General features: G+C 43.2%; 1 protein-coding gene across 3 annotated transcripts in view; it reads left to right on the top strand.

The window, feature by feature from the left end:
• The window catches only part of LOC126526340 (uncharacterized), a 104,442-nt gene that overhangs the window by 44,597 nt on the left and 37,868 nt on the right, over nt 1–21,977 (top strand). For all 3 annotated transcript variants that reach the window (XM_050174240.3, XM_050174242.3, XM_055068156.2), the window contains 2 exons: nt 10,048–10,278; nt 20,056–20,197. In XM_050174240.3, the coding sequence (XP_050030197.2) occupies nt 10,048–10,278; nt 20,056–20,197 (373 nt within the window). The remainder of the gene's footprint in view (nt 1–10,047; nt 10,279–20,055; nt 20,198–21,977) is intronic.

Below are 21,977 nucleotides of genomic sequence, written 5' to 3'. Positions count from 1 at the left end.
TGAGCTCCAAAGTACAAATTCGTTTGTTTTCTCTGGTCCAAACGGGAACTAGGTTGCCCTAAAGCCCCTCAATCTCCCAAAGTAGCGCCATTCGCTTCCCTCCTCCTCCGCTCGGCGCGGCCTCGACGGTGGCGCCGCCGGTGGTGGGCCTGCCGTAGCAGACGACGGCTAACACGCTACGGGAGGAAATCCGCCGAAAAGTTCGTTTGAGCCCTGCGGAGCAGTTTTTTCAATCGAGATCTTTCTTCGTCAGTCAATAACTGGCCTTTAGAATTTCGTGTTAGAATCGCGGAGGAAATAGAGAAAATGACCATTATTCAAGGCGTATTTAAGGCGTAAAGCGCGCGACGTTGAGAGTTCGTGTTGCTGAAACACGACGCAAGCACGCGGTGTACTCAAACACGCGCGTAATTACCAAAGTTTCAGGTGTTGACAGCGTGAAAGTATGTGTACGTGGTTTCGTAGGTTCATTCACGTACCTGCAGGACACTTTTGTTCGGTCGGCGCGTGAGAGATTCCGGCTGTGTGCGGTCAGCAATGCCTGGCAACAGGGCCGTTTTTCATTGCGGGGTGCTTTGGTAATCGTGACGATATATTCTTTTTTTTTTTACAAGTACTGCTCCAGGAGGGCACATGTAATGGCTAACGGAGGCCTCTGAAGAGCACGTAACATTACACTAATGCAGGCGTCGCAGGGAGTGTTCGCATACAAAATTGGCTGTCCGCGATCTTATACCCCCTTGGCATGCACAGGCTTCGGCGAGCCCCATCCAGCGCTGGTTCTAGCTTTGGTGTTCCCGGTGCCGCTTTGGTGCCCTGGAGGCGCCGTCAATAATACGAAATAATGACAAGTTGTTACACTAGTAAATAAAATTTATTGAAGAAATACAATCGCACCAAGGCGCCAACTTCTAAAGCAGCGCTAGCGCGCGAGTATTATGAAACGCCAACGAGGAATTTACCGGCCCACGTACGACTCTACGATCTAAGTGCACGTTAAACATCCCCAGGCGAGCTAGATAAAGTTATCCGGAGCCATCCACTACGACCTCCATCCTAGCTTTAGTCGCTTCGGAACGTTAAAAACATTAATCACCACAAACCAAATCAATACATGCGGGCGTACATTCGAAGCTAAAAGACTGCATCGTAAGTCATAGTGAGCCTTGCAATAGCGTCGAGAATGTGCTAACTTCTGGTGGAGCTCAAAACACACCCTGAATAAAGTCGCTTTTATGTCACTGGCCAGCTGCAGATGCGTGCATTTCACCGCAAGGCGATACTACATGAAACAAAGAGAGCACATTCGAAAAAAAAAAAAGTCAAACAACGCGCTAAAAACCACGCAGAGCATGAACACCCACTTTTTCAAAGCGGAAGGTGTGAACTAGGCTCAAAATAAGAGGTTGTGAGTAGCCGTGGCCCTTATTTCACTAAGCCGTGCGTTCTTTGCCACTTCCTCGAAGTCAGCCCGCCCGATCCTGCGAATCCACACTTCTTTTTGCGTTGCGCCCGCCGGACGGCAAAGCAAAAAGCTTTTTGCCCTCGCTGTGTCTGTCGCGGCAACCGAAGGCGCAGCAGCATGGCATCGCAATTAAGTTCTCGGCCCTGCACATTCCATTACGCTAACGCGCTCCGTCAGTCCGCCTGCCGTACTTTAGTCGCGCAGGCCCAACAATGGAGGTCGGCGCGCGCTGGAAAGAAAAAATATACAATAGCGCGGCGCCTGCTCCGCACTGAAAAGAAAAAATATACAAAAGCGCGGCGCCCGCTTCCACGTGACACAGATTGGCCAATGGGGGAGCGGAGGAGGCTGGGGCGACAGGAAGCGTGGAGGAGGACGCGCCTGGGTGAGCGGGGTGGCGGAAAGATCTAAGAATGGCGCTACTTTTGAAAAATTGAGGGGCTTTAGGTTGCCCTAGTGCAGATCATTAGGTGAACTGATTCGTACTTTCGACGAGTTGTAATGGTTCTGCATTTGCAAATCTGTAAAACGTCTTATTTTTTTTCAAAATTTTCTTATGGATGTTTTTGTTTGCTCTCTACAACATTGACAGCTTTTACTGTTGCGCAAAGCAAACTATAAAATCAGTCTGCCTTAACATTGGCATTTAGTGTACTTTTCGTTAGGCGCGAGTGCGATATGATTCAGGGTGAGCTTGAAGCATGTTTCTGTGTCGGCACTGCACCATTCGCATCTCTAATTCCTGCTTGTTTGTAGATTCCTGCTTGTTTGTAGATATCTACAACTTGTAGATAGTGTTGTTGCATCTGTCATCCTGTCCATCGTCTTGTCTCTCACCAGTCTTGTGGCAGCTTCCGCTGAGAGAATGAAAGGCATTGGGACATTGAAAGAAAAGGAGGCTCAGACGTGCAGGTCGAAACTATTGTTTGGCGGCCCGTCTCGCCACTGAGAATTTGCCTTTGAGTGAAAGTCTCAGTCAGTGCACCCTCCTCACATCCGACGTCTCAGCCTTGCGCGGTGCATCAGTACCAGTTCCGTCTCGTTTGGAAAGACTTCTCCGATGCATGAGACAGGCAGCCGAGACCGTGAATTGTTTGGGTACTTCCCTCCATACGCAACTAGTGAATTCACGGTAAGCGCTGAAAGCGTTTTCTTTTTCATTTTCTTATTTTCTTCTTTTTCCCACACTACTTTTGAGTGCTGTTCGAATTCATCGAAAATATATCGTGTATCTAGCCGCATTCATGGTCGCTTGTGTACGGGAGACTCCGAAACCATGCTGATAAAACCATTAAGAAATGCTATGCCATGCCACCTGCCATGATCAGCGAAACCCGTGACCGTGGATAACTTAAGCATGTTTTCAGATATTTGAAATATACTAAATTGACTTTAACTGACTCTATCAACATGCCTCGCGCTGACTTTCTAGTGAGAGACCTCCCCCCCCCCTCACACAAAAAAAAATTGTAGCAATAAAGGAAGAGAGAAAAGTGATGAGGTTTGCAGTATAATGAAAAAAAAAGAAAACCGTAACGACAACAGTTGCAAAGTTCAAATACCGATTTTCATCAAGTAAAAAAAAAGGAAAAAGAAAAGGTCATTGTTTGCATCCATTTCTTCTACATTTGCACTTATATTTATTTCCCTATGTTTCTGTTTGTGCTCTTGTAGATCACGAGCATGCATTCGCAACGGTGAAAGGTCGTCGGTATGTCGGTATGGTTTGCCTAGTCGAGTTCACGGCCGCCTGCACATGTGAGGTTCTGGAACTCAATGGCACAATCATTTAGAAATCCTTCTATATTGAGTTACCCATCGCGATCAGGAAAACATATCTATCGTGGATAAATCGAAGAAGTTTTTAGGCATGTAAGATTTACGAAATTGGTTGCAGAAATTTCTTAAGTGCACTGCCGATGTGTGCCTACTGAGATGCCTCCCTTTTTGTGATTGAAGCAAGCGCATCTTGCACGTTATTATTTTCAATGCGTGTAGCGGTATGAGCTTTGTGTTGCAGAGAACCCGGTGGCGGAGTCTTACTATTCGTTTGAGAGCGAAAGTTTCAGCATATATATACGTATGTGTGTGTGTATATATATATATATATATATATATATATATATATATATATATATATATATATATGTACCGCATATATATATGTACATATATTCGTTTTTTACAAGTTTTCGTTTGTACTCCTGTAGATCACGAGCATGTATTCTCAACTGTGAAAGGTCGTAGGTAGGCCTGCAATGTTTGCCTAGCCGAGTTCTCTACCGCCTGCGCACTTGAGATTCTGGAACTGCAGGGCCAGAACCACTTAGAAGTCATTCTATATTGAGTTACTCACCGCGATCAGGAAAACACATCTATCGCAGATAAACCAAAGAAGTTTTTAGGCACGTATGGCTCTCTAGACTGTAATTGTTGGCGTTAAGGCAGCCTCGCTGCCTACGAGATTACCTAATTGAGCTGTGTCGAATGCTCGGTTGCCATAGTCAGAAGTTCGAATCCTTCTATAAGTGTTGTTTTTTTTATTTGATGATAGTGAGCTTGAAATTCACCTCCTCTAGGGCACTGCATCTGCAGGCTTGGTGCGATGCCTAACACCGGCCAAAGATGCCGTGAGTGAGTGGGGCTATACTGATCCAGGTACAACCAAATTAGAAAGGCCCACTAAGTTTCAACAAAGACACTCCCTCACCAGAACAAGAATTTGCCTCCCTGGTGCAGTATTCGGCCACTACCTCCCAAATGTTTCCTACAGTTAACCCATGGCCCTCAGTCCCCAGCAGCTGTGGAGCACCTGACCAAGGCGGTGGTCAGACCTGTAACGCAGCAGAGGGTGCTAAGAATCTCTGGGTGCGGACAGGCCGCCAATGGAAACTGACCCTGTCAACCTTTAATTGCCAAACTCTATCAAGTGAGGCTAGCTTAGCAGGACTCTTTGAGGAACTATCAGACATTGTTTTGAATATCATCGGCCTTAGTGAGATTAGAACTGGTGGGGCTTATACATTGCTGAATAATGGCCATGTCCTCTGCTATAGAGGTCTCCCAGATAAGAAGCAATATGGGGTAAGATTTCTAATCCATAAGGACAAAGCGGGCAATGTTGACAAATTCTACAGCATTCATGAGACGGTAGCAATAGTCATAATCAGACTCAATAAGAGGTATAGATTAAAAGTAGTACAAACCTACGCTCTAACATCCAGTCACGATGATGATGAAGTAGATCAGTTTTATGAAGATGTTGAATTAGCGATGAGAATAGTGCAAACTCAATATACTGTAGTAATGGGTGACTTCAGTGCAAAAGTGGGGAAAAGCAGGCTGGTGAACAAGCAATTGTCAACTACGGCGTCGATTCTAGGAACGCTAGAGGAGAGATGCTGGTAGAATTCGCGGAAAGGAATAAGCTTCGAATAATGAACACCTCTTTCAGGAAGTGTAGCAACAGAAAATGGACCTGGAAAAGCCCTAATGGTGAAACAAGAAATGAAATTGATGTCATACTTTCTGCCGATCCCAGCATAGTGCAGGATATAGAAGTGATAGGTAGGGTAAAGTGCAGTGATCATAGGTTAGTGAGGGCTAGAACTCACCTCAATTTGAACAGAGAAAGAGCAAAATTGGTCAAGAAGCAAAAAGGTCAACTTAGACGAAGTGAGGGTGAAAGCAGACAAATTTAGGCTGGTACTTGCAAACAGATATGCTGCCTTAGAACAGAGAGATGAAGATGACATATAGGTAATGAATGAAACGGTAACTAGGCTGGCTTCAGAGGCAGCAATTGAAGTGGGAGGCAAGGCACCAAGGCAACCAGTTGGCAAGCTCTCCCAAGCAACAAAGGACCTAATAAAGAATTCAAAGAATGAAAGCGTCCAACTCAAGAGATAAGATAGAATTCACGGAACTGTCAAAACTGATCAACAAGGTGAAAATAAGTGATATTCGAAACTATAATGTGAGAAAGACTGAAGAAGCTGTAAAAAATGGATGCAGCATGAAATCAGTGAGAAAGAAACTTGGCATAGGACAAACCAAGATGTACAAACTGAAAGATAAGCAGGGTAATATCACCAGCAATCTAGAAAATATAGTAAAAGCAGCGGAAGAATTCTGTACTGACCTGTACAGTACCTAGAGGAGTCACGATATGTCCATTAGAAACAGTAATGAACAGGATACAGAAGCTTCTCCTATAACTAGCGATGAGGTCAGAAGGGCCTTGCAAGACACGAAATGAGGAAGAGCGGCAGGAGAAAATGTAATAACAGTTGATTTAATCAAAAATGGAGGAGACATAATGCTAGGAAAACTGGCTGCTCTTTATATGGAGTGTCTTTCGACTGCAAAGGCCCCAGAAAACTGGAAGAATGCAACCATACAAATCCAGAAAAAGGGAGACCTTAAAGAATTGAAAAATTATAGGCCCATTAGCTTACTCCCAGTATTAAATGAAATATTTACCGAAATAATCTCCAATAGAATAAGGGCAACACTGGACTTTAGTCAACCAAGGGAACAGGCTATCCCCAAGAAAGGATACTCTACGATGGATCACATCCATGTCATAATTCAGGTTATCGAGAAATCCGGAGAGTACAATAAGCCTCTCTATATGGCTTTCACAGATTACGAAAAAGCATTTGATTCAGTAGAGATACCAGTAGTCATAGAGGCATTACATAATCAAGGAGTACAGAATGCTTACGTGAATACCATGGAAAATCTCTACAGAGGTTTTACATCTACCTTAATTCCACGTAAGAAAAGCAGGAAGATACCTATAAAGAAAGGAGTCAGACAGGGAGACACAATCTCTCCACTGCTATTCACTGCGTGCTTGGAAGAAGTATTGGAGCTATTAAACTGGGAACGCTAAGGAGTAAGGATCAACGGCAAATATCTCGGCAACCTTCGGTTTGCTGATTTCATTGTTCTATTCAGCAACAATGCAGACGAGTTACAATAAATGATTGAGGACCTTAACAGGGAGAGTGTAGGAGTGGGGTTGAAGATTCATATGCACCCGCCGTGGTTGCTCAGTGGCTATGGTGTTGGGCTGCTGAGCACAAAGTCGCGGGATCGAATACCGGCCATGGTGGCTGCATTTCGATGGGGGCGAAATGCGAAAACACCCATGTACTTGGATTTAGGTGCACGTTAAAGAACCCCAGGTGGTCAAAATTTCCGGAGTCCTCCACTACGATGTGCCTTATAATCAGAAAGTGGTTTTGGCACGTAAAACCCCACAAATTAATTAAGTTGCATATGCAGAAGAAAAAGGTAATGATGCATAGCCAGGCAAGGCAACAAGTTTTCAGGATTGCCAGTAATCCTCTAGTCTCTGGAGGAGTACGTTTAGCTAGGTCAACTAATCACAGGGAACCCTAATCATGAGAAGGAAATTCATAGAAGAATAAAAATGGGTCGGATCGCATACGGCAGATATTGTCAGCTCCTGACTGGAAGCTTACCATTATCATTGAAAAGTAAGGTGTACAATCAGTGCATTTTACCAGTGCTGACATATGGGGCAGACACTTGGAGACTGACAAAGGAGCTTGAGAACAAGTTAAGGATAACACAAAGAGCGATGGAACGAAGATTGCTGGGCATAACGTTAAGAGACAAAAAGAGAGCGATTTGAATCAGAGAGCAAACTGGTGTAGACAATATTTTAATTGACATCAATAGAAAAAAATGGAGCTGGGCAGGTCATGTAATGCGCTGGTTAGATAACCCATTGGACCATTAGGGTTACAGAATGGGTGCCAAGAGAAGGGAAACGCAGTCGAGGATGGCAGAGGACTAGGTGGTGCGATTAAATTAGGAAATTCGCGGGCGCTAGTTGGAATCGGTTGGCGCAGGACAGGAGTAATTGGAGATAGCAGGGAGAGGCCTTCGTCCTGGAGGGTACATAAAACAGGATGATGATGATGATGATGATGATGATGATGATGATGATGATGTATATGGTTGTTATTAGCGATAAATTGAGCCCTTCGGTTCTCCATATTCATCTCATTTATTTAGACAATAAGGCAATCCATAGTGCAAAGTATCTATTGCGACCTAGATTGCAATTAGCTTTGGTTACGAGTCAATGCAATGTTTGTGGTTGACTGGATGAGGCACATTTTTCTCCCTGGTTAGCCGTGCTTCCTGTGAAATATTGGGTGATTTTTTATTCATGGCTGGTGGTACTAGTCTGTGGCAACATAGATTTTATTGAATTCCATCACATCTTGTGTCTTCATTTTGGCAATCTCAAATGCAACATGATAATGGCATATTAATTATTTCAGTAAATGTTAATAAAGTTTGTACTGTTACTCTGGGTGAATTGTGGTAGGTAGTAATTCCAGTGCTTGAGAATATTATTTTTGCCATCAGTGCAATTATTTATCTTGTCATGAAATGTCCTAGAAGATGGCGCTGGCAGTACAGTAGAACTTCGTTCATTTGTTCAGGAAAGAAATGTGTTAAAAATGTATTCGCTAGGAAAATGCACGACCCGAAGTTGTCAGCAAATTTGGCAGACTCGACTGTAGTTAACATCCACGTAATGCAAAGTGTTGCACGAACGGTTGCAGCACGAGACATCGACTCACGCCGAGCTGGTGGTGCGTGAGCGAACCGAGATGAGTGTTGTCGTTTTTGTGGCTTTGGCAAGTTTATGTTTGCACTCGTCGAATTCGGCCTTGTTCAGAAGCTTCTTGACACGGGGAATTCTTGTGGGAAGTTATAACGTGCTCACATGGCGCGAATCATTGCAACACGAGATGCCGATGTGCATCGAGCTGGTGGCGCCCAAGCAACCCAAGACGTGCATTGTTCTTTTCCTCTTGTGCAGTGCACCTAACCTAAACAAAACCGTGCTCATGAGCCACACCAGAATGTGATGCCACCAGACTGAAATGTAACATTCACTTCGCTCCGCTTGCAGCAGGGAATAGCAGCGCATTTGAGTTATCGCCTATTAAAAGTGTGCAGTGCTCTTGCAATGGCACCACGCATGCTGAGACAGATTATAGTTTTTAACAGGTAGGTGAAGACGCTTGTTGCAACAGGGTTGGCAGTGATAGTTGTGAATGCAGCATGCGACGACTCGCGAGGAGATTTACTGCTACTGGTATAGGAAGCTGAGTGCATGCCAGTGTTTTCATATGACGGGGTCAGGGGAGTACTACAGGGAAGCTGCTTCAGTGGGAGGCTGCTGTTCTCGATCACGCTTGCCTTGTGCCTTTTCTTCTTGACATGGGATCTAGCAGCCGGAAAACATACAATCGCAATTTGGTGATCTAATGAGTATCTTGAAGGGGCAGCGCAATATGATGAAGACAGAAGGCAGGAACACACAGTGCCTTCTGTCTTCATCATATTGCGCTACCCCTTCAAGATGTTCAACCGGTACCAACTCGCCCAAATTTCGGTCTTTCACAGTATAGATCTAATGAGTGTTGGTGCCGAAATATTGTGTTTTCCTGGAACGTTTCAGCTGGTAAGAAAGAAGCGTAACTGTATTGAGCCAGTTCTATGTTCTTGATCGGAAACGTTGGCACAGGGGAATCATAAGAAATGGGATTGTGTCAGCAAGGTTCTAATGTGTCTGTCCAAATTACAGATGTTCAAGATCCAAAAGAAGTTACGTGCCACTTTGACATTAACAGAGACTGGAATTTTTGCTGTTTGTTAACTATAAGACTACTATAAGGGTGCCAAGGGAAAGGAGGCACAGTTGAGGACGGCAGAGAATTGGATGGTGTAATAAAGTGTAATAAAATTTGCAGGCTCAACTTAAAATCGGCTAGTGCAAGGTAGGGGTAACTGGAGATCGCTGAAAGTGGCCTTCATCCTGCAGTGGACATAAAAAATATGAGGATGCTGATGATGACGATGATCATGATGACAATGATCATGATGACGACTTGTGGTAACTTGGGAACATTTGTGTTGCCAAACTGTCTTGCGTTGCATCATATTATTGATATGTCCTAGTGGGATGTATGATGTCTGAAGTCAGTCTGGGCTGCAAATAACACCACATTCTCCAGAGTAATCCATTGAGTTATGCTGCTGCACATTTAGTGTCGGCATCATCTTTTTATTTCATGAGATGTGCACCGCTTTTTGCACTTGTGCGTAGAGCATGTTAGGGGGTGAGACAGTCATAATACACATGACAGTTATCTAAAGGTCACTGTTCTATGGCATATTGGGGTAGCTTAATGAACCTACTATCCCAGCAAGATGTTTTGACCAGTGGCATATTGGCTAATCAGGTAATATGTATTGCAGTAGCTGTGGTGTTCTGCTGCCAAATATAAAGTTGTGCATTCAAAAGGCAGCCATTGTATTGGTATTCCGATGGAGGCAGAAGGCAAAAATCGCGCTGTACCTATGTTTAGGTGCCCGTTAACAGAAGCCTGGCAGTTGCACTCGGGAATCGTCTTTCATAGCACCTGTTCCACTTTGGGATGTTAAACCGCATCAATCACTCGACCAGGCGAACGAGGGAAAACACATAAGGGGCTGGCCTGATGGGTGTTTCTTGCTCTCTGCAGGGCAGCAAGTTCCACGACCCTTCGTACGACTACATCCCCGATGGGCAGTTCCGGATGCTGACAGTACTGTTGGTGGGAGCCACCCTGGTCACGGCTTGCCTGGTGCCCAACATCGAGATTGTGCTGGGCCTGACGGGATCCACCATCGGCACACTCATCTGTGTTATCATGCCCGCGCTTGTTTTTACGCGTGTCCAACCGAAAAGCACCAACGAACGCCTGGTTGCCAAGGTGTGTTGGTTGGGCTTGTACGTGGTGGGGATTTTGGTTGAGCTGAGCACTTTCAATAATGATTCTGGAGATGGTTCTGCTTGTTTCATTAGCCGTAGCCTCCTGTGTTTTTTTCAGTACTTACCGGTACAGTAAAACCTCGTTAAACCATACCCGCTTAAACAGTAGTTTCAATTTAATAGTAGTGAAGTCAAATCCTCGACTCACCATTGAACATAATGTGTTTTGTATCTGCATAAACCATACCAGCTTATTGCGTACGTATCGGTTAACACGTAGTGTTTCCACTTTTCATCGCGCAAACACGGCGGTGCATCGTCTCCATCGAGTCACCCGGCAGAACAACTAGCCTCTGAGATCAGAACAACGGCATCCAAGCACCCTGCGTGTTTGTGCGTGAAGCCCCATCAACATCAATATCATTTTGGTGCCATGCCAGAGAGAGTTGTGGCCGCATTATTGCCGAAGCTCGGATAAAGAAGACGCTGGGTGCTCAGCATAGAAAAAGAAAAAATTAGACATCGTTCGTGCTATCGAACGTGACACGAAGAAGTAGGCGCTGGCTTGCGACAGGGATCTACTGTTGAGTACGGCGTGTAGCATTTGGAATGCGAAGAAGTTGCTCGGCAGCGCTGCTGCGACCGCGGAGAGATGTCGGCTACGAGGTTTGACTTTTCGCCATCGTTGGCTCTGTTGTTGCCGAAGTGTCGACTAGCGACAGTTATGAGGACGACACGGAAAGCGACAGCACGGGCGATTCAGGCCTGACAGTGGTAGAATCTGCGCGTTACATCAGCCTCATGAATGCAATCATCACGACGAGAACAGCACCCCGAAATGAAAAGGGTGCGCCGCGACATCTGCAACGCTAACACGCTCGTGCACGGAGAATATGCAACGCCAACGAGAAATCTGCCATGCGAGTGTTTGCTGAGTAGAGGGGGCTGGCTGAAAAGCTGGCTCGCAGCTTCAGTAAGTTTGAGGCTGCGGTCATCGCTGTCAGGCCGCTGCAGCATCAAACGAAAATAGCACTTTTGTCGCGCGAAGTGAATAAATACTGCAAGTTTCTTCCCCTTTCATCGCACTCTCTCTGAGTTCCTTTTTGGCAGGTAAGTGGACGATCTCAGGCTATTTCGGTTAAGCAGTACTACCATTTAGTACATACTTTTTACGAGCTCCAGCCAACTACGGTTTAACGAGGTATCAGTGTAATGCCAAAACAAGGGGTCACATAACCCCTGTCACATGGGCAGCCTTTACCACAATTAGGCTTAACCATGATTTCATCGAAGTTCGTTTGCTGTTGCTATGCAGGCTCGGTTAGGTAAAAGAACATGATCACATGGTAATCATATCAGCATATTTGTTGCAAATTTAGCTACCTATAATAAAATATTCTAAAGTTGTAAATTTGTGTAACAATTATGAATTTCATGAATGATAGCGTGAAATGGTACTTACGTCGCATGTTCTTCACCACTACACAGAATTCGAAATCAATCTTTGAACCCTGGCTTGTTGAAGCCAGTAGAACAGCCAAGTCAATGCATTGTTTGAGATTGAATTTGCTGGCTGTCTTTCTCTTGTTTGTGGCTGATTTTCTAAATTTAGTGTGCCTCTGTATCTTCCCAACACTAATTAAGGATTGTGTGGTCACAGCTGGTCAGTTAATGTGCCTTTGGTTTCTCAATTCAGACTTACAACTGCTATGGAACCTGCCATCTTGTCTGGTTCTCTGTTTGTGAAGGGAAACTGTTTGCAAAGCTCGGTTTGTGATAACCATTGTAGAGGGGGGGTTCTGTGAAGCCGCCTTCGTGCATAAGACTTGGCCTTTATGGCCAACTCCCTATTGCTCACCTTGTAGGGCTGGGCTTTGGAGGTACCAGGACAAGCAGAAACACAACAACATTTGTCGCTACCAGAGGATTCACTTCGAAGCAGGCTAGTTACAACCAAGATGTTTGCCGGGCTCGTGCAGTGAACAGAGGCGAGACGTGACAAAGGATGGGAACGACGTTTACCTGGGGCCCTTGCTTTGTCATTGCTCGCAGTCTTCTCATCTTCGGTGCTCGCTGGCTATGCCGATTTCGATGCCCATGTTATGTTTTTTGTTTGATCCCATAGGTGCGGAGCTCTGCAGCAACATGATTTTCTACGTCTGTAACCAGTTTAAAAGGGTGGAGGGGATGTCGTGGCACTGGCGGGATGCCACCCTACACCCCGCATGGGAAGAAGCCATGCAAGGGCTTTATGCTCTACTCGTGGCTCATGGCGTGCATGTGGGCGTGTGGAATCATCACTTTCCATAATTTCCACGTTATGCTTAGGTGACTAATTATGGTTATATCTGCCAGTAACTACAGTCGCCGACCGTTTATTCGGACCTCACGGGGACTTCGGAAATGTCTGAATAAACAAGTGTCCGAAAAAGCAGGTTAAGAAAAAAAAAAAAAAAGAAATCCTTTATTTCCACGTACTTATTTGGGCTCCGCAGTAGGCTTGAAGAAATCGTGAATGCGCCGTTGCACATCGTTCCGTTTACGTGCAGTCAGATAAGCCTGAACCTCGGAGAGTGTCGTACGGTCACTATAGGCAGCTGAAAGCACAGTCACTGCTTGTACATGCTCCGCATGCGACGGCAGCGTAGCACATGGTGTGTCATCTTTGGACTCAGAGTCGTCGTCCGGTGGTGCAGCAGAAACATGACGAATGATCTCGCCGTCGTCGAGTTCTGCGCATGTCAGTACAGCAGTGACAGCACCTATGAAACTGTCAAATGAGACGGTGTCCGGAATCGCAATGCAACCACTGCGCAGGTCTTGGCAGAACATTTTCAGCGTCAGTAGGGAGCACATCGGAAGGCGACAAATCCCAGGCCTCCCGGCACCCGCTTGCTGGCAGTGCAGTCTGCGCGGGCACCGTCGGCGCCATTAGACACTTGACGCGATGTTTCCGTATGCCGCGTTGGATCACCGCAACCTTGACACAACACACAAAGCAAACACCACCACGCCGTCGCACCGACACCAGTCGCACAAACTAAAAATTTGGCCTACTCGCAGCGTTGTGAACACGGAAATCAGCTACTGGATTGTCTTGACATGGCTTACTAAGCTGAGACCGGAACTGCTGTAGCCACTCTATCGAACCAGGCAGAAATGATGATGATGAGTGGGGATTTGCAGTTGTGCCACTACATGGGGCAGCAAGGAGGCTCCGTTCAAAACAAAAATGGCATTCAGCAAGTAGAACCATGCACTGGTCAGAGTCGGTGCTGGTGCAAGTGCTCTCTCGATCGAGTTGGCTCAAGGAGTGTCCGAAAAATCGGACAGGAGGTTGCAAGGTGTCCAAACTTTCGGCAGTTGTTATACATTATGGTCTATGGAGAGAATGGCGGTGCCGCGAAGCAGACCGAATAATCGAGCATGTCCGAATTTTTGGAGTCCGAAAAATCAGTCGGCAACTGTAGCAGCAACCATAGTCAGCTGTAATCGTAGCTAGCTTAACCGTTGTTAAGGCTGTCTGTGGGACAGAAGTATTAGAGGGTAGACCACTTATAACATAAGTCACCAGAGTCACGAAAATCTGCTCTAAAGTGATACTGCACTGTAACCAAAGTAACACTTTTCAGAGGCTGCACATATGCAAAACATGCAGACCATGGAGGAAAGAAACAAAATAGGAGAGGCCGTGGCGTCACGTTTTTGAAGCCGGAAATGCAGCCACATTGGTGTGCCATCTCCCGTTGTGCCTCCAATCAGTTCGCCGAAGCAGATAGGCGGGAGCTTTGATTTTGCATTGCTATGAGCCGCCGGTAGTGTGTGCTGCTGACACGCGTCAGAACAGAGCCTACGAAGCTTCTGTAACAGCTTTAGTGAAGCAGACGTGCTCCTGTGCTTTTCTGTGGCACGTTAAAGACAACGAAGACACACGCCATGACTACTTGAGTGTGTCTGTTGCTTTCTGACAACTCACACTCAGACCCAAAACACAACTTTCAAGCTTGCACACTACACTCCATTCAGGTTGTCTCGCGAACAGAATTTGCTGTGAGAAAGACACGGGCCAAAAAAAATGTTTGCTATGGCAGCGTTGACGTTTGAGGTACCAGTCCCACTGGTCCTTTGCGATAAACAGCATGTGTCTTCCACCACACTTTCTCCAATACGTCTGTGCTGGCCGGGGCCTTTCCTGTGCTTTCCTTCCTCCATGATGTAGACCAAGAAGCTCTGTTTGTACGAGAATCTAAGCATGCCACTGGGATGTTTGCATCCATTTATACAGTCTACGTTCATTACAATGCACCTGCGTACAACGCACTTTGGGTTATAACAGACCATATTTCAGCATTAGTTAGTTCTAGCTATTTTAATAATGCAAAAAAGTTCGTTTTTAATAGAGCGTGCTACAACAGACTATCGCCTACAGCGTACGAAATTAGCGGCAATTTTTTTGCATAATCGGAAGTCATTATTGCGCGTGCGAGGGAGAAAGGCGGGGTGGGGACTAGGCGAGAGAGAGCGTGTTATACTCCGATGGCTGCTGCTTACAGCGTGGCTGCTGTATCTTGAAAGCAATCCGCGGGGTGGACAAAGTGCATGCTCGCATGTGCACCGGACCTTGAAAGGAATCTGCAATGTGGACAATGTGCGCGCCTGTGCCGGTGGCTTCGTATGCGCTGTGCTTTCAGCATTTAGTTCGTGTTGAAGCAAGAGACAGCACGAAGGTCAATTCACTCGCTGCTGCTGCCGTGCTTATCTTGCTTAATTTGCTATCGCCATCGATACTTCGCCTTTCGGGCAAAAGTGCAACTTTGGACGTTTGTCACGCTCTTTGCAATAAAGTTGTTAGACATTGCGACGAAAGCTTCGGAAGTGTAGCGTTTTGGATATTACGGACTTCGGATAAAATGGACATATTTTGTCGGATTATCAGGCTCTGTTGTAATGAGAGTTGACTGTATTTACAAATGCTAAGAGGTTAACATTCAAGGACCCATAATCTTAGCATGAAGCAGACAAAATAGCAGAAAAAGATATTCGATATTGAGGAAGGTAATTCACCAACTAATTTTTCAGACCTGCTAAATTATTTGGAATTGTCTACTGCACTGCCACCAACTCCACAGAACTAATCTAGAACAGCAATCAAAGTTTCGCACATTTTACAGTGCTTCGTTCACTTTCTCAGGCTCCGCATGCACGATGTTGAAAACGTGGCGACTGCAATCTAAGTTGCTGCCATTCGAGTGTTGCACATGCCACCCACACCCTCCATTTTGTCGTAAAGGCAGTTCCTCCACTTTCCATGCGCCGTGCAGCTACTGCAGAAATTTAATTAAATTTAATTAAATTTAATTAAATTTAAACAAGCCAGATATAGGAAGAATGAAGTTAGCCTGAAGGAGCGGAGCAGCATTAGAGTAAAAACAACTGTTGGTAATGATGCGAATGGACTGACTTTAATGTGCTGTATGGATGAAAGGTGACAGCTATATGTATTTCCCCATGAAGTAATGCCATATGTGATGTTACTATGTATGAAAACAAAGTATAAAGACAATATGGCGTTAACAAAAAAAATATGTATGAGATTTAATGAGAGCTCTTATACCGAAAGCAGTTTTTTGCATAACATAAGCAATATGATTATTAAACTGCAAGTTAGGGTCTAATTTTATTTATTTATTTAGTTATTTATTTATTTTATTTAAAATGCCTTACAGGCTCTATGGGGGCATTATGCCAGGGTAAGTTACGCAATCGGCCGCTGGGATTAAATGATGGCCTATAGACACTTGCGGTAGATAAGGGAGAACTTTTTCAGATGTTTTAAAAATCATAAACTTGAGTTTTAAGTGGTTTCAAAATTAGGCCGATTAAAGAACAACATCTTGAATAACTTTGGTCAATTCGTTGTTCAGCTTAGTGATTAGCGTTGTTAACTATTTGTGTTACATGGAAATGGTGGTATCATCTTTGTAAAGGACAACGTTAGGAAGATTAATGCAATCAGGTAAATCATTAATGTTGATACAAAATAATAAAGGCCCAAGTATTCAGCCCTGCAGTATTCGTTAACAACCTTAACATTTAAATAAATGCTACCTATGCAGACTGATTGTTCGCGATCAAGTAAGCAATTTTTTAATAAAGAGAGAGGTGGACCAGGTATACCCAATGATGCCAGTTTAGTAAACAAAATATTGTGATTAACGGTGTTAAAGGCTTTAGTAAAATCAAGAAATACAGAACCAACGAAATTGCCATTGTCGATGGAAGACTTTTAAGAAATTGATTAATGATAGTAAAGCTAAATTGGTTGAACTACCTGCACGAAAACCAAATTGGCAAGGCTTTAGCAACATAAATTTGTCTAGATACTTGTTAATACGTTTCAGAAATAATTTTTCAATAATTTTGCTAATTGAGGACAGAATAGAAATGGGGCGATATTTTAGGACCTCTGTAATGTCACCTTTTTTATGCACCGGGATTAACTTGGTCTTCTTAAGGGAGCTTGGAAATGTACCACATCTAAATATGCGATTAATTATATTGCTTAATACTTCCACAATATATGAAGCAGCGAGCTTTAATTGATAAGCAGAAATATTATCTAGCCCAACGCTAGAGTTCTTTAGATTCAGCATTGTAGACCACACTTCGTCAGGGGCAACAGGAAAGAGAAAAAATGTATGGTTACAATGTGTGATAGGATACGATGAAGCTACAGGCCTTTTATTGTATACCACATAGAAGTAATCACTAAACGAGTTAGCAATGCCAGGTGCCTCGGTGTAGGTTTGTTGTTTATAATTTATTTTATCAGTTATTCTACTAACGTGCGGTCTATTGAAAAAGTTATTGAAAAGTTTGAATTTTTTTCTTGGGGCATTCGTCTTACAAGATTCTTTTTCATAATAAAGTCGCTTAGATTTTTTTGGAAAGTTATTTAACAGAGCAGTATGTTTTTTATACTAAGTTTTAGACCCACATCGAATGGCTGTTTTTTAGTTTTCCTATACAGATTATCTTTCTTTCGCGTGCTAGTTAACAAACCTTTCGTTAACCGGGATTATGTGGAAATTTAAATATTTTCTTGCATTTCACAGTTTTAGTTTTTGCACACACAGCTTTAAGAAAGAAGGATCAGAAATTCTCTAGTGCTGTTTCAGGATCACGCAAATTCTCATTCGAAGTCCAGTGAGTATCGTGAATTGTATTGATAGAGTTGTCCAGATTTAAGCTAGAACTAAAATAGCATGTGTTATAGTGAGGTAGTTTTGCGGCGAAAGTTACAAGTACAGGAAGATCAGTGATAAGCACATCAAGGACGCCTGCGCGTGGTGTTGGTGTGATATTGCTTAAAGCGGGGTAAAAAGAGTACCATTTTTATTAGGTGAAAATCGTGTAGGGGATGAAATTAGACTCAAGCACTAAACCAAGAAAGCAATCACTATATGCTTTTGTGCTGTTACATGTGTCCAATAAATTAATATTGATAACACCAACCAGTACAACTTTCTTGTTTTCAGCAGAAATTATATCGAGTACTGTGGCAAAATTACGTAGAAAATCTGGGATAGGTTAAGATGTGTGATGGTAAATGCAAGCAATGATGAAATTAAGATTGCAAGGGAAAACATTAGGTTGAATTCACATGGATTTACAGTTCAAAACATTTAAAGACAAGTCAAACCTACGCTTGTACTTAATTTCAGACGATATAAATATAGCCGAGCCGCTGTAGCTACCAGAATCACGGTGACTATATTCTGAATTGTACAAGCGAAAACCATACAGATTGCCATCAAGAGAGCCTAACCACATTTCAGTAACACACTGAAAGGAAAAAAATGACAGCAATTCAGAGAAGACAGCAATGCTGTCATGATTTTTACACAAACTACGCGCATTGATGTACAGTAATGAACAGCCAGAATTAGAGAGCAACGATTTTGTTTCCTCTGGTGAAAGCAGTGCCATGATGATATCAAACAAAGATTATAAAATAGGAAAGATAAACTGCGGAAATCAGCGTCAAGTGAATACGTGAAGATCAGATTCCGCATTTATCCAAAGGTAAAGAAATTATCATATATAGTGAAATAAAATAAGAATGTTTACCAATATCCGATTGTAGTGAATATATGCATGGGTATCGAATATAACAAAGGTATGCTAGTGTCGGTTGCGACTTTGATATAGTAAGCATATACGACTCATCTATAGCTGATTTAGCCAGATTGAAATTTCTTTGCAGGTGGTCTTTTACTGTTGTCCATGTGGTTACATTTCACCGTAATTTGCAAACCACAGGTCAATTTCAACTGGCCCCGCTGTCTATTCTTTAGCTTACTACAGTCGAACATCTGCGTTCATTTTAAGCATATTCATTCGAGTTCTGTTAAATTGGACCTGACAGGACTAACGAAATTGAGTTATCGGGCAGATCAAAATGAACAGGAGGCAGAAAAAATGTTGAGACCGACCACTAATTCATCGGCAGTGTCTACTTCGATTCTTAAACACCCCCAAGACAAATGTGCGCCCACTGTTTATGGGTCCAAAGTAGAAAGCTAGCATAAAATGACATTAGAGCTTCTAAACAAGGTAGAAATTGAAGGTGCAGGCTATACTTCAGAAAAAAAAAAAAAAAACTGAGCATGCCTTCAATTCAGCCAATAAGAAAAACACAAAGCCAGCGGACCTTGCCTTCAAAAAATCTAAATTTGTTTACCTGATGTCCGTCTTCATCGCTCTCGGACAGTGCTTTATTACTGTCTATTGAAAACTACAAGATGCCATCCTTCAGACAGTTTACAGAGCATTTGATAGTCTGCATTTATTAAACGACTCCACAACAACCATAAATGGGGTTGTGGGTCGCGCCTAGATTAACCAGTTCACTAGTTCGTCCTGTGACATATACAATTCTTAAGAACGCTAAAAACACGGGACGCGACTTGTTGCTGTTACCTTAATGTGCAATGTAACTTATTGTTTGAATGTGCTTTCGTAATCAAACTGAAATCAGTGCATCCTTGTCGTCATGCTATGCAAAAACATTCGTTCTGTCACTATCCATGCTTGCCATCTTGTGATGGCAGTGGCAATGACACTGGCTAAGGTGGCTCTGGAGGTTCAATGCTGCAAACATAATTTTCGTTTGGCAATGGACTGCACCACCCAAGCAATTTTCAGACGAACTTTCTTCGCAAAAAAGGCGTGAGTTAGAGCCTGCTAAACTAATAAACTATAAGCTACTGTTTTCACTTTAAGATATTTCTGGTGGAGGCAAAAAATAGCTGTTTTCAACAAGAGGTGACTGTATTTGAGACAGAGACAGAAGGAAGAGGAAAGGCAGGGAGTTTAACCAGAGCAGAAGATCACCGTACCCCAAGTGCAACCAGGACTTGCGCTGCCGCTAGCGGAGTTACGAACTGCAGTCACCATTTTGATCAGGCACGTGTGTGGTGACCAGCCAAGTTGAAATTAGCCTAGGAAGGCTAATTTTAGTATTGAAATAATTAGTTTGGTCCCATAGAAATGTATGGGCGTCGGCCAGGACCTTTGGTCAGGATATAAATTAATTGACCGAAAAATCGAATTAAGGGGTGTCTACGGCATTAGTTAAATGCTAATATTGGCGAGAAAGATCTCAGATTTATTTTGTTATATCTGTTAATTCATTGTATCCATGTTTGTTTTATCGAGATTCAACTTAAAAAGCACCGAGCCTCGAGTGTATGTAGCGTCCTCGTTTCGTATGCAGTTCCTGTCCTGGGCGGGCCTGTGCATTATGATTAGCTGCACAATGACCACGCTCAGCCAGATGCGGCCCCCCGACCGGGGCTCACCCCCCAGCCACTTCAACCCGGTGGCCGTGGTGGTCTCGAAACCAGCTCCTCTGCTTCGTAAGCCTGCTCAGTTATTTCTGCATGGCAGAACAAATCATATTTTTCAGATTCGAGTTTCTGTATTTTCAGAATGGAAAGCATTGCATGAACGACTGTGCAGAAGGTCTCTTGAGAGCATATTGCTGGGTGGGGCAGGCTTATCACCCTTGCACTCATTGCAAGAGGACAGAGAATGAGAAAAAATTGTATTTTAAGCATGGTTACTGCAACTAACAATAGTTTTCCACCTTGAGACAACTATATAGTGGCTAACACTGATTGCACCAGTAAAATATTACCCACAGCGCAATGTGCCGTTTTTCATGTGCCTTCACCTGCATCTGGGCCTTTAGCACTGTTCTTGCCTTGAATACGAATAACCAACTAGCGATGATTTCAGTGCATAGAAATCACATTCTGCCCGTGATTATAAAAACAATACGAGCTTCCTCTTAAAACCCCACAAAGCTCAAACACCCTTCCACATAAAAGAAAATCCAAACAACTAGTTCACATTCATTTCTGGCCATGGTGAGTATATTAGTACAAAGAAAACAATAAAATAATAATTATGTAACAAATAATTATAATGGTAATTAATAATGGTTTTGCTGAACTATCCACAACTGGGGGCGAATTCCCTCGAGCATATAAAAAACGCTTGTGTGGGTGGACTCTTGCATTAGGTGTCCAACGTGTAGAGCAATTAGGCATCGAATTCAACGTTTAAGAAATCATATGTTAGGCCTTATAGGGTTAAAGACTATTCTTATGCCTTGCTTTTACATTATTGCAGGAGCATCTTTTAAAACGAGAGATTACTGCTTCAGATGCATATATAGTCAATGCCTGGTGCTCAAGGGGTCAGTCATCTCCATGAACAATAAGCCAAACCATGTAGTGGCACTTTGCTTTAATTGTGCTTGAAAAGTTTAATGCAGATCAAGCTCAGTGAGGATCAAAAGTGTTTGTTTTGATGGGCAGTCGATTTCAGCTGTCAGGTCCTTATTAAGGGGGGATGAGGGTCATGAAAACATTTTTTATTTTTCAGCATATTTTGCTGAAATTTTCTGTGCAGATATATTGTAGAATGCTGATTTCAAATATGTATTTAGATTTCAAATATCTCACTTAGAAGAAAAGATATGACAGAATACAAAAGTTCTAATTAGGTTGCTCCTTACGGGCCTTTTTAGTAATTTCTCGTTAAAATAAAGTGTTTTTAAGAATATGCAGACATTTGCAAAGGCCCACTGCACATCCTAAAGCTAAGCAAATACAAATAAAGTAATTGTGCTTATCACAAATAAATACCAAAGTTGGGAAGAAAAAAGCAATATGGCAGTAATTAGCCTACATTTTATCTAATTAATAATTTATCACATTTAAGAAAAAAACTGAAAGCTTTAGGATGCAGCTGTGATATTACTAAAAAAATCATACCTAGTTCACTGAAATCAGTTGATGCAAATATCAAAACTTCCGTAAAGCAAAAGCACTTGACAAAAAAAAACCAAGTTGAGAAAATTGCATTTATATTTTACTGCCACTACCTCTTTTGTCAGTTGAACTAATGGAAAGCCTTTAGGCGCTAACATGTTGCCTAGGTGTTGCTGAGCACAAGGACACCAAATTTACTGAAATCGAATCATGAAAACTTCATCAAACCTTTAATAAGGCAAAGGCACTTGAAGAAAAAACACATCCACAAAGTCACTTTCAAGTTTTCACTTTCAAGCGTCGCCCCTTAAAGGGAACTGCTGCTTAAACGGAACATCAGCCTCATGATTGGTTGGTT

This window comes from Dermacentor andersoni, chromosome 8 (assembly GCF_023375885.2).
Source record: "Dermacentor andersoni chromosome 8, qqDerAnde1_hic_scaffold, whole genome shotgun sequence".
Lineage (NCBI taxonomy): Eukaryota > Metazoa > Arthropoda > Arachnida > Ixodida > Ixodidae > Dermacentor > Dermacentor andersoni.
Note: the sequence above shows the minus strand (reverse complement) of the source record. Positions and strands in the feature narration are given on the sequence as shown.